Here is a 13,502-nt window from a genome sequence, read left to right as displayed (position 1 = left end):
ACCAGCCCGAACTGCCAAGCCATGTCTTCCCTGGACCGGAATCAAGCATCCTAGGACCGGTTTCTGGCTATCAGCCGTCATCAGCCAGGATAGCTTGACTCCAGTGGCGTAGTGAGCACGGGTCCCACGTCTGGGAATACCCATCCCACTTAGGGCGAAAAGCGTTACAACAAACAAATGATGGATGGAATGCTGACAATGCAGACATTCTCCCCCAGTCAAGAGATCTGGGTTAAATCCATCGTTCTTTTGCCCACTACGCCACCCCAGTTCAGACATGGCCATATGCAAATCAGTCTTGACCCTGTGCCTCATGGGAACAGACCAGCCCGAACTGCCAAGCCATGTCTTCCCTGGACCGGAATCAAGCATCCTAGGACCGGTTTCTGGCTATCAGCCGTCATCAGCCAGGATAGCTTGACTCCAGTGGCGTAGTGAGCACGGGTCCCACGTCTGGGAATACCCATCCCACTTAGGGCGAAAAGCGTTACAACAAACAAATGATGGATGGAATGCTGACAATGCAGACATTCTCCCCCAGTCAAGAGATCTGGGTTAAATCCATCGTTCTTTTGCCCACTACGCCACCCCAGTTCAGACATGGCCATATGCAAATCAGTCTTGACCCTGTGCCTCATGGGAACAGACCAGCCCGAACTGCCAAGCCATGTCTTCCCTGGACCGGAATCAAGCATCCTAGGACCGGTTTCTGGCTATCAGCCGTCATCAGCCAGGATAGCTTGACTCCAGTGGCGTAATGAGCACGGGTCCCACGTCTGGGAATACCCATCCCACTTAGGGCGAAAAGCGTTACAACAAACAAATGATGGATGGAATGCTGACAATGCAGACATTCTCCCCCAGTCAAGAGATCTGGGTTAAATCCATCGTTCTTTTGCCCACTACGCCACCCCAGTTCAGACATGGCCATATGCAAATCAGTCTTGACCCTGTGCCTCATGGGAACAGACCAGCCCGAACTGCCAAGCCATGTCTTCCCTGGACCGGAATCAAGCATCCTAGGACCGGTTTCTGGCTATCAGCCGTCATCAGCCAGGATAGCTTGACTCCAGTGGCGTAGTGAGCACGGGTCCCACGTCTGGGAATACCCATCCCACTTAGGGCGAAAAGCGTTACAACAAACAAATGATGGATGGAATGCTGACAATGCAGACATTCTCCCCCAGTCAAGAGATCTGGGTTAAATCCATCGTTCTTTTGCCCACTACGCCACCCCAGTTCAGACATGGCCATATGCAAATCAGTCTTGACCCTGTGCCTCATGGGAACAGACCAGCCCGAACTGCCAAGCCATGTCTTCCCTGGACCGGAATCAAGCATCCTAGGACCGGTTTCTGGCTATCAGCCGTCATCAGCCAGGATAGCTTGACTCCAGTGGCGTAGTGAGCACGGGTCCCACGTCTGGGAATACCCATCCCACTTAGGGCGAAAAGCGTTACAACAAACAAATGATGGATGGAATGCTGACAATGCAGACATTCTCCCCCAGTCAAGAGATCTGGGTTAAATCCATCGTTCTTTTGCCCACTACGCCACCCCAGTTCAGACATGGCCATATGCAAATCAGTCTTGACCCTGTGCCTCATGGGAACAGACCAGCCCGAACTGCCAAGCCATGTCTTCCCTGGACCGGAATCAAGCATCCTAGGACCGGTTTCTGGCTATCAGCCGTCATCAGCCAGGATAGCTTGACTCCAGTGGCGTAGTGAGCACGGGTCCCACGTCTGGGAATACCCATCCCACTTAGGGCGAAAAGCGTTACAACAAACAAATGATGGATGGAATGCTGACAATGCAGACATTCTCCCCCAGTCAAGAGATCTGGGTTAAATCCATCGTTCTTTTGCCCACTACGCCACCCCAGTTCAGACATGGCCATATGCAAATCAGTCTTGACCCTGTGCCTCATGGGAACAGACCAGCCCGAACTGCCAAGCCATGTCTTCCCTGGACCGGAATCAAGCATCCTAGGACCGGTTTCTGGCTATCAGCCGTCATCAGCCAGGATAGCTTGACTCCAGTGGCGTAGTGAGCACGGGTCCCACGTCTGGGAATACCCATCCCACTTAGGGCGAAAAGCGTTACAACAAACAAATGATGGATGGAATGCTGACAATGCAGACATTCTCCCCCAGTCAAGAGATCTGGGTTAAATCCATCGTTCTTTTGCCCACTACGCCACCCCAGTTCAGACATGGCCATATGCAAATCAGTCTTGACCCTGTGCCTCATGGGAACAGACCAGCCCGAACTGCCAAGCCATGTCTTCCCTGGACCGGAATCAAGCATCCTAGGACCGGTTTCTGGCTATCAGCCGTCATCAGCCAGGATAGCTTGACTCCAGTGGCGTAATGAGCACGGGTCCCACGTCTGGGAATACCCATCCCACTTAGGGCGAAAAGCGTTACAACAAACAAATGATGGATGGAATGCTGACAATGCAGACATTCTCCCCCAGTCAAGAGATCTGGGTTAAATCCATCGTTCTTTTGCCCACTACGCCACCCCAGTTCAGACATGGCCATATGCAAATCAGTCTTGACCCTGTGCCTCATGGGAACAGACCAGCCCGAACTGCCAAGCCATGTCTTCCCTGGACCGGAATCAAGCATCCTAGGACCGGTTTCTGGCTATCAGCCGTCATCAGCCAGGATAGCTTGACTCCAGTGGCGTAGTGAGCACGGGTCCCACGTCTGGGAATACCCATCCCACTTAGGGCGAAAAGCGTTACAACAAACAAATGATGGATGGAATGCTGACAATGCAGACATTCTCCCCCAGTCAAGAGATCTGGGTTAAATCCATCGTTCTTTTGCCCACTACGCCACCCCAGTTCAGACATGAGTACACAGCACTGATTCAGGGAGGTAGATATGGGAGAGGCTGTTGATGGTCCTGAAAACTAAAACCGGCAGCAAGCACAAAGGCCTGTTTTTGGAAGACAGCCAGCAGGCTTGATGTGGGGCATGCCTTTATAAGTTTAACAGGGTTTTTGTTGTGAACATGTTCAATCACGATGGGTTGATAGATGTGGGGGGAGGGTAATGGAAAGAGGAAGGCCTTGAGTTTGCTGGTTAAGTAGTGGATTTTATTAAGGACCAGTGCTGACGAGTGCTGTGGTAGCAGCTGGAAGGATAACAGTTTGGAATTAATGCTCAATGTGTGTACTTGGCTAGAGGGACTGAGCACACAGACAGTGCGTAAACCCCAAGCTGCAGCCCTTCCTTCAGCAGCCCCCACAGTACTTGAAGAGTAAAGATGGCGCACAGGTGCACCAGCCTCTTACTCTGTTTAAGACCAGGTGTGAGCCAAGAAAGGTGATGTACGTAGAATTGCAGATGATGTTGAATCCTCTCTAAAGGGAACTCAGTTTATTAATTATGTTTGTGATCTGCTTCCAGGCCAGAAACACCGTGAATATTTACATGGGCCTCTTCCGCCTGCCGCAGTTTGCCACAGAGGTCCTCCTTACCTTCAATGATCCAGTCGCGATTAAGTGAGTCACTGAGGGAATATCTTTATGTGCCTTTGTGACCCGGATTTATTTATTTATTTGGCTTGGTGTCTGGAGGGAGTGTTTTGGCAAACCATATCTCTTATTTTTTGTCTCTCTACTGTCAAGCTCATCAAGGGTTTGGCTTTGGCCAAACACTAATTTTTGTAACTAAACAATCCTCTCCCTGACATCAGGAGGGCAATAGATCAACCAGTCAGGTTTTCTCAGCAAGCAGAAATAAGCCCTTTTCTGTGGTATCTGTATCTCTTTTCTGCACTTTGTCCTGTCTATACTTCCAGGGCTTTTCTCTGTCCTACATGTTCTCCGCGTTGTCTCGCTTAGTATCGCTGTTTTGTGTACCTTCGTGCACTCTCTGCTATTCATGACGGTTGCTGCAGAGAAAGAAGAGATGGAAATAGTTCAGTTAATCTGAACTACTGGCAGGTACTCAAGGTGCATTCCATTCCACATTATTTAGCTTGTCCGTGTTACTACAACCAGCTATATGCAAAGGAGTCTTACCTCACCCAATAAGTGACTGTCCTGCCTGATCTGCTACGCCACATCCTCTCTGAAAGTGAACACATCAACACCAGATATGTTTCCTCCTAGTTGGGCCCCTTCAGCGAGTTGTTGCTTGAGTCGTGCGGCACAGGGATGTAAGGACTTTAGTCTGGGAATGTAAATCCAAAGGTAGGGACCCTGGAAAACATCATCCTGAGACCTCGGAAAGTGCTGTTCTGACTTAGCGACAAGCACAAACAACACCTGTGTTATAATTGGCAAATTTTTTCAATATTGCTGGCACAAAACAGGCCAGCGTGTTACCAGTTACAGACTGGCCCATGGAGACATGTGATTCTACAGCAGCAAAAATGCTATAACGATGTGGAGGATAGGTCTAAGAGGTTTGACTACACATTAATGCAGAGATCAGATGTACTTCTGCAGATGGGCCATGTCAGCTAGTGTTGGCTTTTCAGCAGGTATTGCTTTGCATGCTCATACTTGTAATGTGGCAATGCAGGGTCTGGTGGAACATGAGGTGCATCTCATATGGGCATTTATCAGCTAAGTTAGTGCAAACTGGTGGGAAACATCCCTTCTGGCAGTATCAGAGAGATGCTCCATACTGTCCAGGGTCAAAGAAAAATACAAGCACCCAAGAGGTGTGTTTAGTGGAAGAGGCGCTCAAGTGGATAGCAATCAGCAGGTTCCTTATCTAAGAATACAGAAACTGAACACAAGATGGTGAGGTAGCCAAGCTGGAGCGAATGCTGCAGAGCCAGGAGACAGAAGTGTGGCATGCTTCATAGGTCAATGTAGAAATCAGAAGCAGCCAGCACCATGGAAGGCAGGGATTGCTGTTGATGGGATTGTTCAAGTGCCAGAGAACCTTGTGTTTTGAAGTGGTACCTGGTTACTTGAGTGGTGAAACTGTATATAGGTAGGGAATCGCGGCTGTAGACCATTGTTCCAGGTTATCGTTTATATGATACCACTGCTATAAAATTGTATGCAGTGTTTTGATGTTATAAGCAACTAGGATAAACAGTTCCTGACCACGCTATTGGTAACTTTTTTTTACATTCATACATAGAGACACTATTTTTATGTCTCGCCTACTAGACCGATAACAGCCGACCGGTAGCCAAGATTGGGTCAGCAAAAGGCTCGAGAAACTCTTTGGGAGCACCAATTTAAAAATAGAGCGTTCTGATTAGCCCAGGGAGCTTCATTTCCCTTTAGCCAATGCGCTCCCACAGGAGTCAGACTTCCGCAGAGCGAGCGTTCTGATTGGCTGCCACCAACATCAGAAAACTTTTGCTTGCAGCCATTACAGGACTCTGGGACTTAGTCCTCTGTCCTGAAGTAGTAAAAAAAAAAAATATATATATATATATATCTATGTAGGGATACCCTGCCCCACTGCAGTTTCTGTCGCGTTTGCGATCCCGCAGAACTGAAGAAAGAAAACCAAAATGCCAGCCAGGGCCCTAATTTTCAATTAAAGGCACCAGGGATCCCACCCTGGGGCCGCATTCAATAAGAGGTGCGGGCAAGTGAGCCCCGTCCCGAGCCATTAAAGGCCCTGCATCGTCCAGTCATCAGTGATCCCATCAATTATGTCATTTGAGATGCCATCAGTGATGTTATAAATGATGTCACAGAACATGTCATGAGTGATGTAGTTTGTGAGGTCATAAGCAGTGCATGGCGGGGCGCAAGTTATAGTTAGCTGTTCTAACTATAACTGGTGAATTTCAGTTTTTTTTCCCAGTTCAAACGTTAATGTTGTCACTTACATAGCCACCTAAGTAAAACGTTACTTTAACTTTTTTTTTTATTGAAAATATATATTTATTTTACTTACCTTAGTTATATCTACCTTGGCAAAGGCAGATGCGGGTAAATGTATGCAATGTAAAAAATGTGTGGTTAGGGCTTGCGTAGCAAAAGCATGCATTGTAATGTGTTACAACCTTCGGCAACCGTCTATATTTGCACCTTCCTATTGAAATATGCCACTCTGTGCAGCCAAGCCTGCTTGTGGTGCTGTAGGGTCTTGCGCCGCGATCTGGATATGCCAGACCTGACACCCATCGTCCCTTCAAAAACTGCTTTCATTGTTCTTTCCAAATCAATCCTTGCCAGCTTAGAAGGCACACCGCACTCTACATGTGAAGAGGGGTCTCCAGTATTACTTGTGCAAAACTAAAATATTAGAAAACAAGAAAAATATTTATTCAGCAGTTGGCAAACTCAAAATAATCTGTAGCCCGTTGGATTTGTTCGTGGATTGCAGGATGTTGCCAAAAAGCCATTCAGCCGCTATGAGGGAATTCTAGAGCCCGCTGTAAGATTGCTACAGCCCTCCTTCGAAATGTCCCCATGAGTGAAGTTTACAGAGCCACTTACCTGGAGATCTGTTCATACACTTGCAAAATGCCGCTACGTAGACTTGCACCCAGCGACGTTGGCAGAGATATGCAGTTTTGATATTCATTGTAAAACTCAATGATGTAGAAGGAGGATTACGCACAAGTAGGTTTTTTACCTTGTAATTCCCATGATGCCGTGTGCACTGTGCATACAGGATCACCAGTACAGTCCAGCTCTATGCAGCCAGGAATCCAGTTTCCCAGATCTTGACAATGTGCACTGCTCCTATGCAGGTCAGTTGGTACTACAAGGCCATTCATGGTCCAGATACATGGGCAACAGAACTAAAGTGCTGTGCGTGTTTACGATAGAGGACTGGCTGTTTTACAGCGCTATATACTTAAAACAATGTAATAACAGTGCATTGCCCTTCTATAGACTTAGGATAGCTGGATCACTCTGAAGCTGGGGTTTAGAGAGAAAAGAATTGTCAAGAGGAAGATGTTCAGATCCACTAATACTCGTGACACTAGCCTAAGGAAAATATTCAAGCCGCGGCCCACAGAACAAACCTATAATGGATCCTCTAATAAATATTCCAGATCAGCAGAACTGCTGTAGGTAGATTTCAGGTTGGGAGTGTGAGTGGCTTATTCAGTGAGGTTTGTTAGTTGCATTTTAATAATTATTTACAAAGTGAAAAATTCAAACGATGTACCAGACTACAGAGGATAAACCAAGACTGGATGAAGTATGAATGCCTGACATGTGTTAGCGTAAGGTCTGTGGTGTTGGTGGAGGCGGCTGTCCATCTCCCATCTGGTGCTGTGTGGTTCTTTGGTCACTTCAGTATTCCATGCTAAATCTATCCAAGAAGTCTGTGGTGTTAACTGTATCTCTTTTTGTGTCCCTCAGCCCATCAAGCAGCAGTGCTGAAAGACTATGTCCTGAAGTGGGTTCAGTCCCGAATCAGGTGTCTGCCTGGAGCCCGGAACTCTTCAAAACCCTTTTGCAGACCTTGCGACTTCGCAACCCTGGTATCTTTGGGTAGAGATCCTCCAAGACCCGCCTGCCAGAGCTGATCTTTGTTCTGCAGCTACTTGTGTTAATGGTGAACGCTGGCAAACTGCACAAAAGCTACAGGATGTGCCCAGGAATGCTTTCTGCAGGAAAGGATAAACCTTGAATAACTTGGAGTTGTTGGCCTGTGATGTCTGCTAGCACTTGGACTGGGAAGGGGCATTTGACTTGGCCAAAACACATCACAAGGCAAAGCAGGCCCAGGATCTATAGATGCGACCTAGACACGCTAGGGTGCTGATAATCACCAGCTGAATATTGCAATACATAAGAAAACCATTGAAAACCCAAATAAACAGCTTATATTCTATTTCTAAATCATGCAGATTTTCTGCATCGGTGTTGCCTTTCATTCATGAAGTCGCCTGAGTGTTAAGGTCTGCCTGAGTGTCATGTCTCATTATTTTGTTTCCACTTAGGGTCGGAGGGGGCGCATCATCACATCACTGGCACAGGTGATTGCGTGGCTGCACCTAATATGGCAGGGCTGTATATACCTACACACATACACACACCACACCTCTATCCTACAATCAGGCTCCAATGTTTCAATTTTATTTTTATGTAGACTGTGAAATTCTTCTACACATTATGCACAGCCCTGCCAGAATAGGTGCAGGCCCAACTGGTGGAACTGTGGGGCCATGGTTACCTAGTACAAAGTCTCTTGTCTTTGCTGTCAGGTAGACTTGGAGAAATGCCCAGATGTGAAGTTGAGATGGCTTTGCTAAATGTTGGTGGGTAATTTGTGAGGCTGAAGGGGAAAGAAGGCAGCTTAGACCAATTTGAAAAAAGATACTGCCGTTCATTTTTTATTGAGACCGTGGTAGGGTTTTGTTTTGCTTATACCATCATGATAGCAGAATAGAGGTAAAAGGAGATATTACTTACTTACTGCTGACCAGAGATGGCCTGTTGTTCCATCAGAAGACCCAACTCTTCCATGTTTATATTAAAGAGCAAAGGTGACAGTGATAGCCTTTGTGCACAAAACTGGCAAGTTGCATATGGGTGACCTGGAGGTCTTTATTGGGCGACTAGTGACCTTCTCGGTGCCAGACAGCTCAGCGCTTAAGTAGAAAACCAAGTAGCAATGACCTCTGTATGTCATACCCTGCAGGAACGATGTTTCGAAGCGTAGTCCTCCAGTGCCCCCTTGCACTAGCCTGATGACTAAAAAAATACTCCACCAGGAGGAAGCACCGAGGGGAAACGAGGAAAGAAAACAAGGAAAGTGGGGGAAGAGAAAACTATTCACTTGTCCGCCCTGGTTCTGTTCTTGACTGCCCTCTAGACCGCATCCAAACCGCGACTTGACATACCACATGGCAAGATTGACACCCTTGGAACTCACATTATTGTGGAAAAGAGATAGAGATATGAATTTAAACTATACTTTAGATACTATATTATATAATAACATGTAAGGCAGTACCTGGAACTTTTGTAACTTAGATGGAGTTTCAGGAACGTAACGGATTGTGCAGGTTCATGATATCTTGCCATTGGATTTGCAACAGGAGCAAGCAGATCTGGGGGACATTATTGGTAGTAAGGCTCAGAATGCAGTAGGAGCGCTTGAAATCTGAGCTTATGAAGGGGTCTGGGACTAGTAAGTCAGATTCCAGTATAAGGCAAAGCCTATTTCTTCTAATGCGGGGGAAAACAATAATTCACTTGCACCATAGCCCTTACCATACGTACAACTACATACACCTCAACAAAACCGGAATAAAAGCCACTAGGCATATAGATAACCATCTCGGTATTAAATGGCTAGGAATTTCTTAAGGACTGTTGAACACCAAATGAATCTCTTGGTAATAAGCTCAAGGTTAAAACCACATGCAATTCTGAGGGGGTAAACGATGGGTTACACCAACGCTGCAATAAAAAGCAGAAAATCTCGATGAAAGCGCTGTAAATGAGGACCCAAGTAGAATACAAATGGCAAACCCCTCAATGCGATAGCTCATATTTAGTGTAGAAGCTACTTGACTCAATGTCCAAGGAATATCTAAATCCGGCTTCGCTCCTAGGAGCGTGCGGGACAGGAGCAAACTGGAACTGGAGAACGATCGGGAAAAAAATAATGGAGATGCAAGTATGGAAGCCAAATCAGTTTGTCAATCTAGCCCAGCTATGTTTGTGGCCCTGAAAAGGTCGCTGAGACTCCTGTGTCTCGCCCATCTTTGGAATAGCCAAACAAGCGGCTCCACGTCAGGGTGCTTCGGAGCCACGTGTAGACTTAGGTGTGGCCAGAGGTGGGGTTATGCTGGCTGCGACCCGCCATAATCCATTCCAGCCCGCAATGGGCTAAATGGGTGACGTCGTACCGGAGACCCCTGACACTCTGGACCACTATTTCACTAGAGATCAATAGAGGGGATTAGTAGTAGTGCTCTACAAGTGGACCGATTTGAGAGTAACGTTTGGAGTTGCTCGTGCAGTGGCCTTTCGCTGAAAATATACCTCGGTGATGGGTCTCTGGTTTAACACATCAGAGGGTTAAAGTTTCAATTCTTTGGGATAGATCGATTTTGGTAAATTTTCTGTGCGGCAGAAAAATCGTATGGAAGACAGCGGGCTTGATATAGTTATGTCTGTGGGTGTTTTATCCCCCCCCCCCATGTTTTTAGGGGATCACGACACAATACAGTAAGAACGTGGCCATTTGATTTCATGTATTACACATTATTGGTGTTAAGTTAAAGAAAGTTGGAAGAGGCAAATTTCATTGTCCTGATGAGTTGAGCTTTCATTGGATCTGAAATATTATTTAATTGTTCAATTTGATGCAGTGACGTACATCAGATAATCTGAAAACTCGCATGGGTCAATTTTGGGGACTAGTGGTTGACGCTCACCTGATAGTAAGACACAATATTTCAAAAGAAGTGTTTAAAGTGGTGCCCACAAGGTAGGAGTGTTACCCTACGCTCCTAAAAATTAGACCCCCCCCCCTATGGGAGCCCTGTACAGGAATTGACGAGCCCTGGGCACACACTACATATGCAAACGGTTAGTTACCGTACAGTAGTTATTTTCAATTACACATTGGCATAAGAAAGGAATTTTTTTTTTAATATATTATTTTTTCATGTGAGTTATGCAATTATCCGATTCTTTGGCATCAGCAGAGATATTTTATTTGTAGATCTTGTTCACAAATAATAACTTGTACACAATCCTTGCGAGTAGAGTAAGATTGTGGTTTCCCAATACAAGGAATAATGGAGCATGAGGGTCTGAGTATGGTCCCGATAGGCGTTGCTTCGTAGCATAATCCTCAGTGTTCGGCGTTCTGTCTGAGTTATTATTTGACTCGTACACTACTTAAACTTTATTACGCCACCCTCGGATTGATCTTTCCAAATAAATGTACAGTACAATGGCTCCAATGGATAAAATTGTGATTTTTACAATCTGATTGTTTTTTTACCTCCTACCTGATTGGTACGGCAGGAATACTCCCATTGGGACTTACTGAACTCCAATCTAGCGTGCCGTTCAACAGATCTTGCGCCATTATAAACAGCCCTGACGAAGTCGCTAAACCGATGAAACATGTGTTGGCTACGTGGACTGTGGACAAGATCTACAAATAAAAGATCTCTGCTGATGCCAAAGAATCGGATAATTGCATTATTCACATAAAAAAATATTTTTAAATTATTTCCTTTCTTATGCCAATGTGTAATTGAAAATAACTACTGTACGGTAACTAACCGTTTGTATGTGTAATGTGTGCCCAGCGCTAGTCAATACATCAGATAATCTATGTTACAGAGCAGAAGATTTCTCCCAGAAACTGATTTCTCCCAGAAACTGAGATTTCCTCGTGAAGCTTGTGGGTGGATGCAGATGAGACAGAAGAGGGTTTTGGTTGTCACTTGTGACAACACCTTCTCACTGAACTTTCTGCTACTGGAAGAAGTATCTTAAAAAGTTGGGCATTGGAAGTGTGCAAGGGAGAAACAATATTGGGTAAATTCAATTCACAGGTTCTGAAACAAGGTTCAGGGGTTGGAAAGTTGGTTTCAATGGTAATTGAAGTCTTCATATTAGAGTTTCTTAGCCCAGTGGAGCAATGACATAGTCACCAAGTTAGCATTTCTTTACAGAAATTATACCTTGTAGCTCAAGCGTTGGTAGATAAAACGATTAGTGAAAGATGCCAAAACTGAAGTCTGATTTCGATGCCACAGAATGGCCCAGTTAGAAAAGTCATCTCTGGAATAGCTTGGAAATTGAAATCTATCAAATACTGAGGTGTATCCTTTATGCAGATTATTTGGGACCATTGCCTAAGCACCCAAAAAAGAACAATAATTGGAAAATAGCGCTTTGGTTTAGTCCTTGATGGGGTGGTAGTAAGTCCCTTACCTCAGTCATCATTTATGATGTGAGCATAAGGCCCCAACCTTTTAGCTTGATTTTGCTGAAGTTAGAACAATAGTGTCACCTTGTCAGTAGCAGCAAATTCCCCGAACCAAATTGCCTACACGAACAGGTGAGATTTCAACATCAAATCTCAGTTTCACATTTGCTTTTTGTATAGTCAAAGCCTTCTGTGGTTCATTTCAGACAGCCAGTTATACCTCTGTGGATTAATGCTGTGACGTTCCTGTCCAAAGACGAGTGCTCCACAGGATTCGAGCGATACAATAAGGGGTCCACCTCTTGATCTCCCCAACTCCTGCAATAAATGCATGGAGTATTGGAACGATCAAGTGAGGGAAGGGTAGGAAGGGAACAGCAGGGAGTAGAACCTGAAACACAAATAAATGTCTAGCAGTCTTGAGATACTGTAGATTCGGAATACACTGTAACCGGGTACCGCGCTCCCCACAGGTACGAACGCCATTCCTGGAAGGCCTTCTTGATGGATAGTAACTCTTTCTCCGCAATGTTGTAATTCTTTTCTGCAGAGTTAAGCTTCTTGGAGAGGTCGGCTACTGGATGGAGCTGTCCAGTGTGTTTGTCCCTTTGCGAGAGGATGGCTCCTATCGCTTCGTCCGAGGCGCTCGCTTCCACTATGAAGGGGGCACTCAGCTGGGGGTGTCTAAGCACTGGCGCTGAGGTGAAAGCAGTTTTTAGGAACTCAATGGCTGCCGTGGCCTCCTGGGTCCATCCGAAAGGTACTCCTTTCCTGAGCAACCGGGTGATTGGTATCGCTATTTGAGAGAATCCCTGAATGAATCTGCGGTAATAGTTAGCAAAACCTAGGAAGCACTGTACTTCCCGAACATTGTGTGGTACTGGCCAATCCTGTACTGCCTGTATCTTTCGTTCTGCCATCCCTAAACCATCCGGACGGAGCATAACCCCCAAAAATTCTACCTCGTGCACACTGAACTCACACTTGCTTAGCTTGCAATACAAGTGGTGCTTTCTTAGGGTTCTTAGTACTTGTCGGACGTCTTCTGTGTGGTAAGTCTCAGACTTCGAATAAATCAATATATTGTCTATATAGTCTACTACTGAATGATCCACATTTTCTTTCAGTACGTCGTTCAGGAAGAACTGAAATGCCGCAGGGGTGTTACAAAGCCCGAACGGCATCACGGTGTACTCGTAAACACCATAGCGCGTCTTAAAGGCCATCTTCCATTCATCCCCTCCTCCTACGCGTATCAGGTGATATGCGCCCCTAAGATCTAGTCTAGTGTAGATTTCTGCTTCACGCACTTGATCCAACAAGACGGGTATGAGGGGGAGAGGATATCGATTACGTATGGTTTTCTTGTTAAGCACCCTATAGTTGCAGCAAGCCCTCAATTCCCCATTGGCGTTGGCAATGAAGAAAAGAGGGGATGCTGCCAGGGAACGGGATGGTCTAATGAACCCTATCTCCAGGAAACTATCGAATGAATCCCTCAAGTGTTTGGTCTCTGGTTCTGAGAGCGCGTAGACTCTACATGCTGGTAGGACTGCTCCCGCTACCAAGTCAATCTGGCAGTCATACGGCCTATGTGGCGGGAGCTTCTCCGCGGCTGCCGTTGCCAATAAAAACGGGTGA

The 13,502-nt window shown here is 46.0% G+C and overlaps 1 protein-coding gene across 4 annotated transcripts in view; it reads left to right on the top strand.

Annotated features, from left to right (window-relative positions):
* RANGRF (RAN guanine nucleotide release factor) overlaps positions 1 to 7,798 on the top strand; it is a 39,660-nt gene extending 31,862 nt beyond the window's left edge. For all 4 annotated transcript variants that reach the window (XM_085638070.1, XM_085638069.1, XM_085638072.1 and 1 more), the window contains exons 5-6: positions 3,423 to 3,517; positions 7,316 to 7,798. In XM_085638070.1, the coding sequence (XP_085494196.1) occupies positions 3,423 to 3,517; positions 7,316 to 7,451 (231 nt within the window). In that variant the 3' untranslated portion in view covers positions 7,452 to 7,798. The remainder of the gene's footprint in view (positions 1 to 3,422; positions 3,518 to 7,315) is intronic.
* Positions 7,799 to 13,502: the final 5,704 nt, after the last annotated feature.

The sequence above is a fragment of the Triturus cristatus genome, chromosome 12 (genome assembly GCF_964204655.1).
Source record: "Triturus cristatus chromosome 12, aTriCri1.1, whole genome shotgun sequence".
NCBI classification, from domain to species: Eukaryota; Metazoa; Chordata; class Amphibia; order Caudata; family Salamandridae; genus Triturus; species Triturus cristatus.
This window is presented reverse-complemented; position numbering and strand designations above follow the sequence as displayed.